General features: G+C 41.9%; 1 protein-coding gene across 2 annotated transcripts in view; it reads left to right on the top strand.

Annotated features, from left to right (window-relative positions):
* Positions 1–14,584, top strand: part of LOC122555823 (ubiquitin carboxyl-terminal hydrolase 47-like) — a 36,137-nt gene extending 21,553 nt beyond the window's left edge. Inside the window, exons 7-9 of one of the 2 annotated variants that reach the window (XM_043701997.1) lie at positions 4,692–4,826; positions 8,459–8,500; positions 14,430–14,584. In XM_043701997.1, the coding sequence (XP_043557932.1) occupies positions 4,692–4,826; positions 8,459–8,500; positions 14,430–14,567 (315 nt within the window). In that variant the 3' untranslated portion in view covers positions 14,568–14,584. The remainder of the gene's footprint in view (positions 1–4,691; positions 4,827–8,458; positions 8,501–14,429) is intronic. The other variant, XM_043701998.1, reaches the window with a different exon arrangement.
* Positions 14,585–16,328: the final 1,744 nt, after the last annotated feature.

The raw sequence follows: 16,328 nt of genomic DNA, 5'->3' as shown, positions 1-16,328 counted from the left end.
GACAGCAACTCCGGGGGCGGAAGTGGCTGCAGCGACAGCAACTCCAGGGGCGGAAGTGGCTGCAGCGACAGCAACTCCGGGGGCGGAAGTGGCTGCAGCGACAGCAGCTCCGGGGGCGGAAGTGGCTGCAGCGACAGCAACTCCAGGGGCGGAAGTGGCTGCAGCGACAGCAACTCCGGGGGCGGAAGTGGCTGCAGCGACAGCAGCTCCGGGGGCGGAAGTGGCGCGCCGGGCAGAAACGGTGCTGGTCCCGGTGGCCGTGGATCCTGCGGCGGCCGCGTATTTGTCGGCGATGGTCTTCCTGGCGATCGTGGAGGTGGTTGTCTGGGCGACGACCGCGGAGGCTGCATGGTCGGTGGTGACTGTTGTCCGTGTGGCAATGGGGGCGGAAGTGATGTCACCGTTCGCCGCGGCGCTGGTGGCTGCAGCGGCCGCGTGGGCAATGGTTTTCCAGAGGTCGCGAGAAGGTTCAGGAACGGTTGAGGAATCCGGAGTGTGGGGGTGAGTACATGAAAGTTTTTTGTACTTACTTTCTTTGATGTTCGATATGGCTAGGAATAAACATTTATTCAGTGTATGAATTCTTCTGAGGATGAAGAACAGCAAAGGTCCTTTGCAGGTCTGGGAGAGTGTTGACCTGAGCTGGGGCAGGATATAGAAAGAAGCCCTCTATGTGCCTGATTCTCTGTGCAGTCTCAGCAAATTTATGTACTTCAGATGTGTCAACAGTCTGAGAATAAAGATTGGCTTCAACAAATTATTTTCCCTGGAGTGTTGGAGGCTGAGGGGTGACCTTGTCGAGGTTTATAAAATCATGAGGGGCATGGATATTATGAATAGCCAAGGATTTTTTCCCTAAGTAGTGGAGTCCAAATCTAGAGGGCATAGGTTTAAGGTGAGACAGGAAAGATTTAAAAGGGACCTAAGAGGAAAGTTTTGCACACAGAGGGTGGTGTGTGTATGGAATGAGCTGCCAGGGGAAGTGGTGGAGGCTGGTACAATTACAACGCAGAGTAATTGGAATAGGGATAGGAATAGGTACAGGAATAGGAATATAGGCCAAATGCTGGCAAATGGGACTAGGTTAATTTAGAATATCTCATCGGCATGGACAAGTTGGACAAAAGGGTCTGTTTCCGTGCTTTATAACATTATGACTCGAAATTAAGGATGAGCTGTTTACAACTCCATGGCAGACGGAACATCATCCACAGATACAGGACATGGTAAAGAAGAAATTGCTTAGTCTGACAATCCAGGCTTTTGCAAAGAAGAAAGCTACCTTCCACAATGATATTATTGAGACTGAAAGTCATCCTGATGATGTTATGTGCCAGTTACATGAATTATCAGAGATTTCAACTGTGAAGTAAATTCAGGTGATGAAGGATGGTCTAGATAAGATAATTGATGAACAGCCACTTTAGAAATAAAAGAAATTCTCTGCAAAGAACATCTGTGGTACAATAGATCCCTCAGGGGAGCAACAATTAACAAGTGATCAGAAAAAAGATGTACAGCCCTTTGCAGAAGGACCTACAAATCTGTCAAGTCAGAACAGAATACTTTGCAAAGGAACTGCAACACCTCCAGACTGTCTGAATGTATGAAGTTAGAGATAAGTGAACATGAGGTAGTGGTAAATGTAAGTGAAATTATACGCCTAAATGTATAATTGTTAACAATGGGGAGGGGTATGTGCAGGAGATGACATTAAGTACTGGTTCTAAAAGAAAATCAGGTTCCACAAAATCTGAAGACATCATATACTTCTGAGTGGAGAACTGGGGAGTACAGCTATAAATCCACAAACCAGACTGTTCGGTCGGCCCATCGTATCAGTCTGTCCCTGTCCCACTGAGCTCGTTTCCTCCTACCTTGTCTCCACCCTCTCTTCACTTGCCCAGACCCTGCCCACCTACATCCACGATTCCTCTGATGCCCTCCACTGTGTTGACAATTTCCAGTTCCCTGGCCCTAACTGCCTTCTGTTCACCATGGATGTCCAATCCCTCTGTACCTGCATCACCCTCCAGGATGGTCAGAGATCTCTCGGCTTCTTCCTCGGCCAGACACCTGAACACTCCCCATCCATCACTACTCTCCTCCGCCTGGCTGAACTTGTTCTCTCACTGAATAGTTTCTCCTTTAATTCAGCTCATTCAGCTCAGTCAAAGAAGTGGCTATTGGCACCCTCATATTATGCCTGCCTCTTTATGGGTTCTGTGGAACAATCCTTATTACAGTCATACACTGGCCCCCCTCCCACAACTCTTCCTTACATTGACAATTGTTTTGGTGCAGCTTTATGCTCCCACCAAGACCTTGAAAGATGTATTCATTTTGCCTCCAATGTCAACCCCTCTATAACTTTCCCATCATCCAACACTTCTCTTTCTTTCCTTAGCCTCTCTGTCTCCATTTTGGGGAATAAACTGTGCCCCACTGCCATGCACTACAAAGCCACTGAGTCCCATAGCTAACTTCACTACAGCTCTTCCCACCCTATGCTCTGCAAGGACTCCAAACTATTCTCCCAGTTCTTTCGCCCACATCGTATTTGTTTAGATGGTGCCACCTTCCATGTCTGCTGACATGGCTTGCTTCTTCCATAACTGTGGTTTCCCTCAACCACATCTGATCTATCACCTGTGCTTCCAACCTTGGCTCTTCCCATCACTCACAACAGTGGGATCGGGTTACCCTTGTCCTCACTTTTCATCCCACCAGCCTCCACATTCAAAGGATCATTCTCCCACCATTTCGGAAAACTCTAGCAGAATGCCACCACCAAACACATCTTTCCCCGACTCGCACTGTCTGCATTTCACAGGGATCATTCACTCTGGGACACCATAGGTCATTCCTCAACCACTAACGTCAACCCCCTCCCCACAGCCCCTTCCCATGTAACTGCAGAAGATGCAGCACCTGTCCCTTCACCCCCTCCCTGCTCACCGACCAAGGGCCTAAACATTCTTTTGAAGGGAAGCATCGTTTCACCTGTACCTCCTCCAATCTTGTGTATTGTATTCACTACAATGTGGCCTTTGCTATATTGGAGAAACTAAACGCAGACAGGGTGACTGCTTTGCAGAACATGCCCAGACTATGCGTGAGCATGATGGTGACCTTCCCGTCGCTGGTCATTTTCACATAGCATCTTGCTCACCTGCCCATTTAATTTGTCCTCAGCATGCTGCAGTGCTCCAGTGGATCACAGTGAAACCTGGAGAAGCAGCTCATCTTCAGACTTGTTACTTTAGTTAGACACTCAGCATATGACTCTTATACCTATTATGTTATTCCAGCCATTTGGTTTGTCTCCAGCGCCATTTTATTTTTAACTTTTTGTAATTACCTCTTTGTCTCAATTAATTGGATTAGATGTCACCCCTTCACTTGCTTTTCAGCTGTTGACACCTTACTTACACCATCTGACACTTTTGATCATGTGCAGAGACTTATTATTCAAGCTGTCGACACTCCACTCACGTTATTTGTATGATCTTTTGATTTCACTGCTATAAATTCTGTGCCTGTGTGCCTCGCTGCACTTCACCTAATGCTTGTGATTTCAAATAAACCTGTTGGACTATAACCTGGTGTCGTGTGACTTTTGACCTTGTCCACCCCAGTCCAGCACCGGCACCTGCACATCTTCAGACTAGGCACTTTGCAACCTTCTGGACTTAATATTGAGTTCAACACCTGCAACTTGTGAACCCCTTCCCATTCCTTTCCTTTTAGATTTGCTTGTTGCATTCTCTGTCACCATGAACTCTCTCCCCTCCCCCACCCAGTGGGACTGTGTCTTTCATGTCTGGCAGATGGACACACCATTGTTCTATCATTCTCACATTTTGATCACTTAATCTGAACTGTCAACACCCTTTCTCTATCAGCACTCTACACTCGACCCATTATACCAGAAATGCTGCCCCCTTTACACTTCATGTCAACTCGGATGAAGAGTCACCTAGACTTGGGACATTAGCTTACTCTCTCTCCATGGATGTTGTCTGATCTTCTGTGATCTCCAGTAATTGCTGTTTTCAGCTATAAATCCTGACTGTGTCAGAAATGTCGCCTCTGGCTCCTGTGAATCCTGAAATTATGCCAGAATAGCCATTGTACTCGTACCTACTATTATCATCAATAAGCTACATCTTGTTAAATCAAGTACTTTTTATACTCTACCACTGTTAACTGTGTCCCTTGGACTCAGTTTGCAAGTTGATTTTTCACAAGTCAGAACACAATGCAAGGCAATGAAAGGCCAGCCGTTTGTGAGTAAAGGAACTGATTGTATGTCAGGTCTTTAAAATTTCACCCCTGCATGGGGCCACATTTATAGGTACAAGCATTTCTAAGTTAGATGCTCATAAATCAGGGACCCCCTGTAAGACTATCTGCACTTAGGTATTTAATGTACAGACATCAGTTCTGCATGATGCTGTCCCAGTATAAATTGACATAGTTTTTTTTAGATTAGATTAGATTAGATTACTTACAGTGTGGAAACAGGCCCTTCGGCCCAACAAGTCCACACCGACCCGCCGAAGCGCAACCCACCCAAACTGAACTGCTGTGCTCTTCCAGCACCACTAATCCAGAATCTGGTTTCTAGCATCTGCAGTCATTGTTTTTACCCCATATATAAATGTTTGTCTGTCCTTTCCTATTTTCAGGAATACTACTTTGAAAGTCTCCCGCAGATACTGGCTCTGCTGCTAAAAAGATTTGAGTTTGACTATTCTAAGATGTGTTTCAAAAAGCTGCATAACTCAATAAAGATTCCACAGAAGTTAACATTTCGGAAGAAGGTATACATCTATTTTTTCTAGTTACTTTCATAGTTTACCTCTTTCTTTTAATAAATATTAGGTTCTTGAGGTGGGAGCAATGAAAAAAGCACAGACTTCATTTCAGTTAGATTAAAAGGCAATTTGAACCTCTATTGTTTTGAGAAGTTATCAGATTTGCATATTAATTTTCCAATGAAGTTGCCTCAGAAAGTTATGTTTGGTAGTTACATTTAATTTAAATTGTTAATGCAATGAATCTCTGGCAAAGAAGTGAAAATGGAGTATCATTGTTTCAGGTAGTGAATTGTTGTTAAAGGGGATAAGAATGCCTTTTTCTTTGCCTATCACCTTTTCTTTGTCTCTGTTCTATGAATTTCTTAATGTAAATTATCCAGTTAGCTCACTGAAAGAGTTGGTGTTTATTCTCTGGGTCACCAGATATGGGAGCCATTGTCTTTTAAATTTCTTGCTTTGAAATTGTGAAGGGCAGCCAATTCATAGCTGGAAAAACCAATCGATAATTTGAAGTAACTTCCCAGAAATATTGGGCCGAACTTCCCAAGCAGTGAAGTCACTCTTTCAGTCCATTAGAAAACTTTGCACTTCAAGACAAGAGGCTCAAGTCAGGGCACTTTCAGAAATGAAGAGCTGCACTTCCATTCTGATAGGTTCTCATATGGCCCCTTTTCACAGCTGCGTGTTGCCATATAATGGAATTTAAAGGCTCAGAATCATAGACAGCCACTTTGACAGCTGTTGTGAATTGGTTAAGTATAGGTGTGAGTTTAGGGTGCTGGAAGTGTCGGGTGCCACGTAGGCAGGGAATGTAGAGTCCCAGGCAGGAAAGGTGTCAGAGGTGCTAGGGGTACTGGTATATGTAGGGTGCAAGGGAGCAAGGTGGCAAAGGGCCAGATAGATGATGACATGTTTAGGATAGGTTGGGATGGGTAGTCGGCATCTGGGTGGAAGGAATGAAGGAATGATGTCAGGTCCTGGGGTGACGGCTCCAGTAAGATAGCTCCAATGGCATGGGAAGGGGCTGTTTATCCTGGCAGTGGAGAAAAGGATTTTGAATCTGGGGAAGTGGATGTTTGTATCTGCAATGGGGAAAGGGGATTGGTTCAGGAGCAATGGAGTGGGAGAAAAGGGGCTGGGTCCAGGAGTTGGGGATGGGGGGGACTAAGGAGGTGTTTATTGAGCTCCAGACATGGACAGGGGGTTGTGGGATAAAACAAACACAGAAAATTCTGGGGACGTTTTCCAGGTCTGGCAGCATCTATGACGAGAGGAAGAGTTTGTGTTGTGAGTCCAGTATGACTTCAGAACTGAAGTAAGTTTTGGATCATGCCCACCATTATTAGTTCTGCAGCTATATCACAACTAAACAAATCACCTCCCCACATCTGATGGTATGTCTCTTAATCAACATCAGGCCAGCCATCAGTTTTTGATCAGAAAATCTCCATCTCCCACCACAAAGGCGGCCTGCATGCAATCAGTGCATTGAGAAGGATAATCTCTTTTACTGATTTCTGGAAAAAACTAGAATCATTTTCTCTCTAGAATCTAAATGGATAATTAGCAATTTGAGTTCTGTCTCAACTTGAAATTTCAATGTTATCAAGCAGTCAGATGAATTTAAATGCCCCAGTTTTGTCAATGTGTCTCTCTGTGACCACATAACATTATTTGGTTGTGCATGATGCAAAGTAGGCTGGTTTTCTGCTACCTTCCTGCTGGTTTTGAATGGCCAGGTTGGTCTAAAACCTGTTCTGGATGCATTTGCAGTCACCACAATGAGCAAACCAGGATTTACAGTGTATCAGCATGTCTGAAAGGCTGAACTTTTTGTTTTTCTTCTGAAATGCTGTGGTTTGCTCAATACTCTAAAACTATTAGTTTTTTTCGCAAAAGGTTTATAAGTTTCAGTGATTGTGACTAGGTTTTATATGAATGTCAATATCTGACTAATTATTCAAAAGAACCACTGATATAATTAACAAATTTGGGCAGGTCGCTTTAATTTCTCGAAGCTCTATGAGCATCCCTTTACGTTATATGTCCCAAAAATGTAATGGCAGTTCTTGTAAATTCACACTTTTCAATCAAGGTGAGTCTGTGTCCACAAAGCTGCCATATGGTCAGAATAAAGTATTTATTTAACTGCCTACAGAGTGCATACCTTTTGACAGAGGTCAAATGATTGTGGAGATCGCAGGTTATCAATTCATATCTCTCTGACCAGCTACCTGCAGTTGAGGAGCAACTGCTCCAGTTGGGGTCAGATACCTGCATTGACAGGATGTGGCGTCACTGGCTAGGCCAGTGTTTACTGCCCTTCTCTAATTACTCAGAGTCAACTACAGTGCTGTGGAGCTGGAGTGACATAAAGGCCAGGCAAGGTAAACGTAGCAGATTTCCTTCCTTAAAAAAATGAACTTGTCATAGCAACTGCACTGCCTCACCAGGAAGGAAAAAGGACTGTAAAATTTGTGAATGTTGCTGACTGGTGTGGTGCATCTTGTTTGCTTCAAAATCAAAGTCTGGTGCAATCAGTCAAGTATCACTTTGTTTTTTAACTGGATTATCCCATTGGAGATGAATATGGGGATAATTCCTGAAAAAAAAGTCTTTTTATTCCATGAAGTGAATTGGCATCTCCCAGAACTCAAGTTCTGTGTCACATAGTATCAAGAGGATAAATGATAAATCAAAGGACAGTATGTTTTCAGCGACTGTGGTGATTAATTATGTTTTGTTCTTGGGAATGATTCCTGAAAAGAATTTATTGATTCTGTGAGGTGGAATTGGCATCTCACAGACCCCAGCCTGGGGAGTCATGTGTGTCACTGGAGGATCAAAAGGAGAAACTATTCGTCCCTCCTACATTTCTGGGGTGATTGATTCTTGACTGCATGTAGTGGAGGAAGTACCTTCATTCATGGGGATACTGTCCTTAATCTATGAGGTCAAATTGGTATCCATTATGCCTGTGGCCCAGGGTCATACAGGATGTTGAGGGAACACAAGAGTGAAATGGGCTTCTCTGAGAGGCTAATGGATAACTATTGTATCACAAAAGACCATTTGGACCATTGCGTGCATGCAAATATATGGTTGACTTGTTAAGTTTAACATTTTACAATATTGAACTATAAAGAAGAGGCTGAATAGGCTGGGCTGTTTTCCCTGCAGCATCGGGGGCTGAGGGGTGATGTTGTAGAGGTTTATAGATAGGATAAACAGACAAGGTCTTTTCCTTGAGGTGGGGGAGTCCAGAACCAGAGGGAATAGATTTAGGGTGAGAGGGGAAAGATAAAAGGGACCTAAGGGGCAATGTTTTCATGCAGAGGGTGGTGCGTCAATGGAATGAGCTGCTAGAGGAAGTGCTGGAGGCTCGTACAATTACAGCATTTAAAAGACATCTGGATGGGTATATGAATAGGAAGGGTTTAGAGGGATATGGGCCAAGTGCTGGCAAGTGGGACTATATTAGGTTGGGACATCTGATCGGTGTGGATGAGTTGGACTGCAGGGTCTGTTTCCATGCTGTATATCTCTATGACTCTATATGGTCATTATGCTATTAAAAACTTGCAAGATGAATTAGATTTATAAGCAATTTTCAACTTAGTATGCTTTTTCCATAGGTTCGAGATACTGATAAAACAGAGTGGTGTTTGCTTCCTGATGTAAGGATTTTCACTTCTTAAATTACATGTGTTGCACTATATCGGGCTTGAAATGTGGGGTTGTTTTAGCATTTGTGTGCTTGTACTAACATTAAGGACGACCATATGAATGTACAGCACACTGGAGCATGAATATATGGTGCTATTTGATGGACAGAATGCAGCCTTCATCCTCCCTGTATTACTGCATCATTAACCTCCTAGCATGAGCTCATAACATGTATTAAATGTCAGCTATGTCCAGGAAGGACTCCTGACTCAATATGTAGTTAGGCGGACGAGAGGGGAGGCCATTTTGGATTTGGTGCTTGACAACGAACCAGGTCAGGTGTCAGATCATTTTGTGGGAGAGCATTTCGGTGATAGAGATCACAACTCTCCGACCTTTACTATAGTCATGGAGAGAGATTTGAGCAGATGGTATGGGAGAGTATTTAATTGGGGAGGGGGAATTGTAATGCTATTAGGCAGGAATTTGGACCATAAATTGGGAGTATATATTCTCAGGGAAATGCGTGACAGAAATGTGGAGATTGTTTAGGGAACATTTACTGCAAGTGCTGGATAGGATTGTCCCATGAGGCAAAGGAAGAATGGTACGGTGAAGGAACTTGGATGACAAGAGATGTGGAACATCTAGTCAAGAGGAAGAAGGAAGCTTACTTAAGGTTGAGGAGGCAAGGATCAGACAGGGCTCTAGAGGGTTACAAGGTAGCCAGGAAGGAACTGAAGAATGGACTAAAGAGAGCTAAAAGGGGCATTAAAAAGCCTTAGCTAGTAGGATTAAGGAGAACCCCAAGGCGTTCTACACTTATGTGAGGAACAAAAGGATGTCCAGAGTGAAGGTAGGGCCAATCAGTGATAATGGAGTTAACTTTGCTTGGAGTCTTAGGAAGTAGGGGAGGTCCTGAATTAATACTTTGCATCAGTATTCACTAGTGAGAGGGGCCTTGTCATTTGTGAAGACCACGTGAACCAGGCTGATATACTCAAACAGGTTGATGTTAAGATGGAGGCTGTGCTGGAAATTTTGAAAAACAGAAGGATGGATAAGTCACCTGAGCCAGACGGGATATATCAAAGGTTTCTACAGGAAGCGAGGGAAGAGATTACTGTGACTTTGGCAATGATCTTTGCTTCCTCACTGTCCACTGGAGGAATATGAGATGACTGAAGGGTGGCTAATGTTATTCCCTTGCTCAAGAAAGGGACTAGGAATAACCCTGGGAATTACAGACCAGTCAGTCTCACATCTGTGGTGGGCAAATCATAGGAGAGGATTCTGAGAGACAGGATTTATTATGCTTGATTAGAGACTGTCAGCATGGCTTTGTGAGGGAAGGTCATGTCTCACAAACTGGATTGAATTCTTTGAGGATATGACAAAATACATTGATCAAGGTAGAGCAGTGGATGTGGTGTATGTGAATTTTAGCAAGATGTTTAATAAAGTTCCCCAGGGCAGGCTCATTCAGAAAGTAAGGAGGCATGGGATACAAGGAAATTTAGCTGTTTGGATACAGAATTGGCTGGCCCATAGAAGACAGAGGGTGGTGGTAGATGGAAAGTATTCAGCCTGGAGCTCTGTGACCAGTGGTGTTCCACAGGGATCTGTTCTGAGATCACTGCTCTTTGTGATTTTTATAAATGACTTGGATGGGGAAGTAGAAGCGTGGGCTAGTAAGTTTTCCAATGACACGAAGGTTGGTGAAGTTGTGGATAGTGTGGAGGGCTGTTGTAGGTTGCAACAGGGCATTGACAGGATGCAGAATTGGGCTGAGAAGTGGCTGATGGAGTTCAACCTGGAAAAGTGTGAAATGATTCATTTTGGAAACTCGAATTTGAATGCAGATTAGAGGATTCTCGACAATGAAGAGAAACAGAGGGATCTTGGGTACCATGTCTATAGATCTCTCAAAGTTGCCACCCAAGTTGATAGGGTTGTTAAGAAGGCGTTTGTTGTGTTGGCTTTCATTAGCAAAAGGATTGCGTTTAAGAGCTGTGAGGTTATTCTGCAGCTATACAAAGCCCTGGTTGATCCACATTTGGAATGTTATTTTCAGTTCTGGTTGCCTCATTATAGGAAAGATGTGGAAATTTTAGAGAGGGTGCAGTGAAGATTTACCAGGATGCTGCCTGGATTGGAGGCCATGTCTTATGAAGAGAGGTTGGGGGAACTAGAGCTTTTCTCACTGTTGCAAAGAAGGGTGAGAGGTGACTTGATAGAGGTGTACAAGATGATGAGAGGTAAAGATAGACTGGATAGCCAGAGACTTTTTCCCAGGGTGGAAATGGCTATCATGAGGGGGCATAATTTTAAGGTGATTGCAGGAAGGTTTAGGGGAGATGTCTTTACACAGAGAGTGGTGGGTGCATGGAATTCACTGTTATTGGTAGAAGTACAAAAAATACTCAGTGTTGGCTACAAAATCAAAATGACAGACCTGAAAGGTCCCCAGGATTATGACCTGAGCCACATGTGATTTGGAGTAAGATAAAAATATGATTAAAGAAGCGAATGTATGTTGTGATATAGCCCTCTCAGTGTCACCTTTGTGCAGGTGATGACACCCTGCAACTTGGCAAATTCCAGTTATGTTTCCATATCCTGTTGCCTGGAATGCAAGACTGACTTCAACATCAGGCTTCCAAAATCAATAGGTGTGACCTTATACAAATCGAATCGATTAGTGTCTCGATTTCAGTTGTGGTTGCATGACTGACAGAGTAGACATGGATCACTCACTGCTCTTTGGGAGGAGCCAGTAATAGAGACATTCAGTGGAGCTGGATCTGCTCAGCCACTGAGCATCTGTTGAATAGTAATTAATGAGAGGGCCCACTACTCACAGAGGTTACTGTGAGCACTGGGTTCCACATGGTCACCAGATCCCTCTCCAGAACTTCCATGTTGTATTTACCATGCACTACTGTGAAGTAAATGTTCTGATTTATACACATTTTTAATATCAATTAATTAAGTTTGGTTTTTGAATTTTGTGTGAGTCTTACATCAATTTTATTTGTGTGCCTGAAGTTAGTAATTAAATTGTAGCTACTCTATGGTGATTTTTTGAAGCATGCACTACATCATTCCTTTTTTTTTTGACTTTTCTCACCAACCACAGCAACATGTCTTATTATAGCGCTTTTACCAAAGTATAATATTGCATGGTGTTTCACTGTAATTTCATACTGTTGGAAAACATAAACAAAAACAGTGTAAAATAGGTAGTTTTTGTTCAATAATATTGAACAAGTATTATATAATTGAACTGTCCATTCAAGTAGGTAGAACAGAGAATAAGCAGTTAGAGATCCTGGCATGAGAGTGGCGATGCTATACAACACTTTTTATGTATTTTGTTAGAAAGTATGCATGACAATAAATCAATCAAATTGAATCAAATATCAAATCCTAATATTGTACTATGATTATGAATATTTCAGTGGGAAGTTCTTGCAAAAAAAGTATAGTGTCATTACTGTCCACTGAAGAGATTTAAATTGAACATTTTCCCATAGGATGCTATGGATGCAGCAATAACAAATATAACAGATTTGGAAACAGAGTCATTAAAAACTTTCAGTAATGATGAATCTGATGTAAACCCAAAGCCACTAAAAGCTGAGGGCCAGGAGGTAAGGAGTGTTCACCATGATTTGGCAAACATTACACAATGTCTATCTGAGGCACATTAGTGTTTAGGAGTTTGTTTTATTGTGGTCCAAACCCGTCCAAAAGCCCAGACATAATTCATTGTGAAATTATAAGTGTAGGAGCAATTCCAAAGGACAACCAAATAAATCAATATCTGACAAAGGATAGAATGAGTGTTGTCACAATCTTCATCCAAAGTTAGCTGCCAGAATCCATCCAGTATCAGCCAGTCTGGTAAAGACTGATCTCCTTGCTGGTTTTGGCAGACTTTTCATGTGAAGACATCATTGGTTAGATTCCCATTTTGACAATTTTTCTCAATTGAGTGAAGCCTACACAGATTTGCATTTGGTTTGGAGACTAGAACCATCATTGAACTTTAGCTGGTGAGGTTTAGCTACCAGTGATGTTACCCCCTGATGCAGCATTGACTCAATTATCTGTTGGACCTTGCTTTGAAGAGGGTATAGAACTTTTCTCAAGATGAACAGTGATGCTAGACTGATACATAGCACTAATAGAATGTGGTAATGCATGCTTAGTATTTGCAGGAGTTTAAACCAATGTGGAAAGTCTGACCTGAATTGTTGTTAGTTTGTCCTGGATTCATAATTCATCCACCTTGTATGGATTATAAATGAATAATCTTGGTTATGAATTAAATAGCCTACTTCAGTGGTATCCCTGCATTTGTCTTGCAATATAATAGTCAACCATTCCTTTACTTTCAATTGGATATTATCTGAAACGTGATGTCAAATTTTGATGGCTGAAGTTCATACTTCAGCTGATTTACTGTTTATTACAGAATTAGTACTTCTTCCCCAGTGTCTAATTTAAAATTTGATTAATGGCTATGAAATCCACGTTCCAAAGGTTTCCTTGGTATTTCCTATTTCTTGGATAGTGCCGTATTGGATTGATCTTCATTTAACTTTCGGAACAGTGAGTTTTTTGCTTCAGTGTACCGTATTAAAATGGCCTCTTCTTATGAGACGAGGGGCACATTGTCACTCAGCCTGGTCTGTCTGAATATGGCTCATCAACAGTATCACTAATACCAAATCCTCATTTGACAATGGAAAGCAGGAGTTAAACAATTTCAGTGGAAGAAATCTAATTCATACCACATGCAATGGAGCAAAATAGCAGCCAGAAGGTAGCGAAAACTAAAATCCTAGAGTACACAGTTGTGAGTTGAATATCAATGAGCATTATCTGGACAAACCTTGTTGAAATTAACTTTTGAGTTCTAAATATTGTTGTTTTACCGACAGGCCCCTGCAGAATGGCATCACTGTGCCAGAGGAGGGTATGTTTACACCCCATAGTGTAACTATCAGGCCTTAAGGGCTTGTTTCAGCAAACATAGTCATGTTTTGAAGGACAGACTGCAAAATACCATGAAACCCTGAAAGTGCCTTGCAGAACAATTTCTATGAGACAATAGTCTGAATCTCCAAGGTCACAATCTGTACTTGCGAGCTTTCACTGTACGCAATCTAGGATAGGGACTTTGGGTACATGGAATGGAGGTTGAGACATCACCCATCACAAATGCATTGTGCAACTGTTCATGTGAAGTTGCTAACAGTTTGTTATCAGAGAGGATGGGATTCAACGCACTGTTAAAAACCTTGTGCTAAGTTGTATGGGCACTCCTTGACGCTCTGTAATAAAGACAGTAACTTTCTGACATACCTGTCATTGCATCATATCCTGTGATGCTGTCCTCCTGCTTCCCATCCCCCCACCCCACACCCCAGCTCATGACCTGTTTTCTCTTCCGTCATTGTCCTTGTCCTCAATTCAACAAATGCTGCTGCGTTTTCTCCTCTAACTTTGTCTATCGTTTTCCCTCTTCATTCCTATACCCATTCGTCCACAACCTTCTCAACACACAGTCCCCACAGCATTGAGTTCTGTTTTTCAGAATATTCCGTACATTTGCACTTGTTCTGATGGCACAGAGAGGGGATATGTGTCTGGCCACTCCATGGCTGAACACTTCACAGGAGGAACTGTGAAGGTGAACTTCATTCCTTTATTTTTCTGTGGTTTAAGATGTTGCCAGAGTGCAGCAGTACTATACAACGCTTTTCGCTATTCTGTAACAAAGTACACGTGACAATAAATCAATCAAATCAAATCAAATATCAATTTCTAAGATTGTACAGTGATGATGAAAATTTCAGCAGAAAGGTGTTGCCAAGAAAGTAGATGCCATTACTGTCCACTGAACAGATTTAAATTGACCGTTTTCCCTAGGAAACTGGGGTTACAGCAATGACAAAAGCAACACAGCTGAAACCAGGGTCATCACACGGAAATGATGTATCTAATGCAAGCTGGAATCCACAAGAAGATAACGACCAGGAGGTAAGGAGCACTCAACATGGTAATTAAACATGGCACAATGTCTGTCTGAGGCACTTTAATATTTTGGAGTTTGTTTTATTGAACATTTTCACTCACGAGAAGTATTGTTTTTGATAAGTTGTTGTCCTTTCTGATGCATCTTGACATTCCATCATTGGAGCATTTATCTTGATGGTGAGTAGATTCTGTCACATTGTCATGAACTATATCTCAAAATGTAGAACTCCAGCCACATTCTTTTCTAGCATGTACTAGATCATTCCAATTGTTTTTTTTAACTTTTTCTCACCAATAGCCACAACCTGAGCAAAATGTATTATTATCGCTCTTTTAACAAAATACAATGTTGCACGGTGTTTCGCTGTAATATCAAACAAAGTGCAACACCATGGAGCTGTTGGAAATCATGACCAAAAGCAGTGTGAAGTAGATAGTTTTTGTTCAATAATATTGAACAAGGATTCTGCACCTGAACTGTTTGTTCAAGTTGATGCAACAGAGACATGGCAGTGAGAGATCCTGGCATGAGAGTGTCAATACTGTAAAACACTTTTCACTGTATTTTAAAGCAAAGTACGTAAGATAAAAAAATCAATCAAACCAAATCAAGTATCAGTTCCTAATATTCTACTGTGATTATGAATATTTCAGTGGGAGGTTCTTGCCAAAAAAGAATAGAGCCATTAGTATCCACTGAAAAGTTTAAATTGAACATTTTCCATAAGATGCTGTCGATGCAGCAATAACAAATGCAACAGAGTTAGAAGCAGGGTCATCAAAAACTTGCAGTAATGATGAATGTGATGGAAACCAGATGCTGCTTAAAGTTAACGGAGAGGAGGTAAGGAGTGTTCAACATGATATGTCAAAAATTGCACAATGTCTATCTGAGACACATTAATGTATAGGCATTTGTTTTATCGTGGTCCTAACCCCTCAAAACACCCAGTCATAATTCATTGAGAAATTGTCAGTGTAGGAGCAATTCCAAAGGATAAACAAATAAAGCAATATCTGACAAAGAGTAGAATGAATGTTGTCACTATCTTCATCCAAAGTATCAGCCAGTCTGGTGAAGATTGATCTCCTTGCTGGTTTTGCCAGACTTTTCATATGAAGACATCATTGGTTAGATTCCTATTTTGACATCCTTTCTCAACTGAGTCAAGACTACACAGATTTGCATTTCATTAGGAGACAAGAACCGTCCTTGAACACCAAATGGTGAGGTTTAGCTACCAGTGATGTTACCCCCGATGCAGTATTGACTCAATTGTCTGTGGACCTTGTTTTGAAGAGGGTATAGAACTTTTCTCAGGATGAACAGTGACGCTAAACTTACATCTAGCACTAATGGAATGTGGTAAGGCATGCTCAGTATTTGCAGGTGTTTAAACAAATGTAGAAATTCTGACCTGAATTCCTGTTAGTTTGTCCTGGATTCATAATTCATCCACATTGTATGGATAATAAATGAATAATCTTGGTTATGAATTAAATAACCCACTTCAGTGGTTTCCCTCCCGTTGTCTTGCAATAGAATAGTCAGTCATTCCTTTACTTTCAAATGGACATTGCCTGAAACATGAAGTCAAATATTTGATGGCTGGAGAAGTTCATACTTCAGCTGATTTACTGTTTCATACTTCTCCCCCAGTATACAATTTAAAATTGGATTAATGGCTATTAGGTCCACATTCCAGAAGTTTCCTTGGTATTTCCTATTTCTTGGATAGTGCTATATTGAATTGATCCTCATTTAACTTTCGGAACAGTGAGTTTTTTGCT

Source organism: Chiloscyllium plagiosum, chromosome 13 (genome assembly GCF_004010195.1).
Source record: "Chiloscyllium plagiosum isolate BGI_BamShark_2017 chromosome 13, ASM401019v2, whole genome shotgun sequence".
Classification (NCBI taxonomy): Eukaryota; Metazoa; Chordata; class Chondrichthyes; order Orectolobiformes; family Hemiscylliidae; genus Chiloscyllium; species Chiloscyllium plagiosum.
This window is presented reverse-complemented; position numbering and strand designations above follow the sequence as displayed.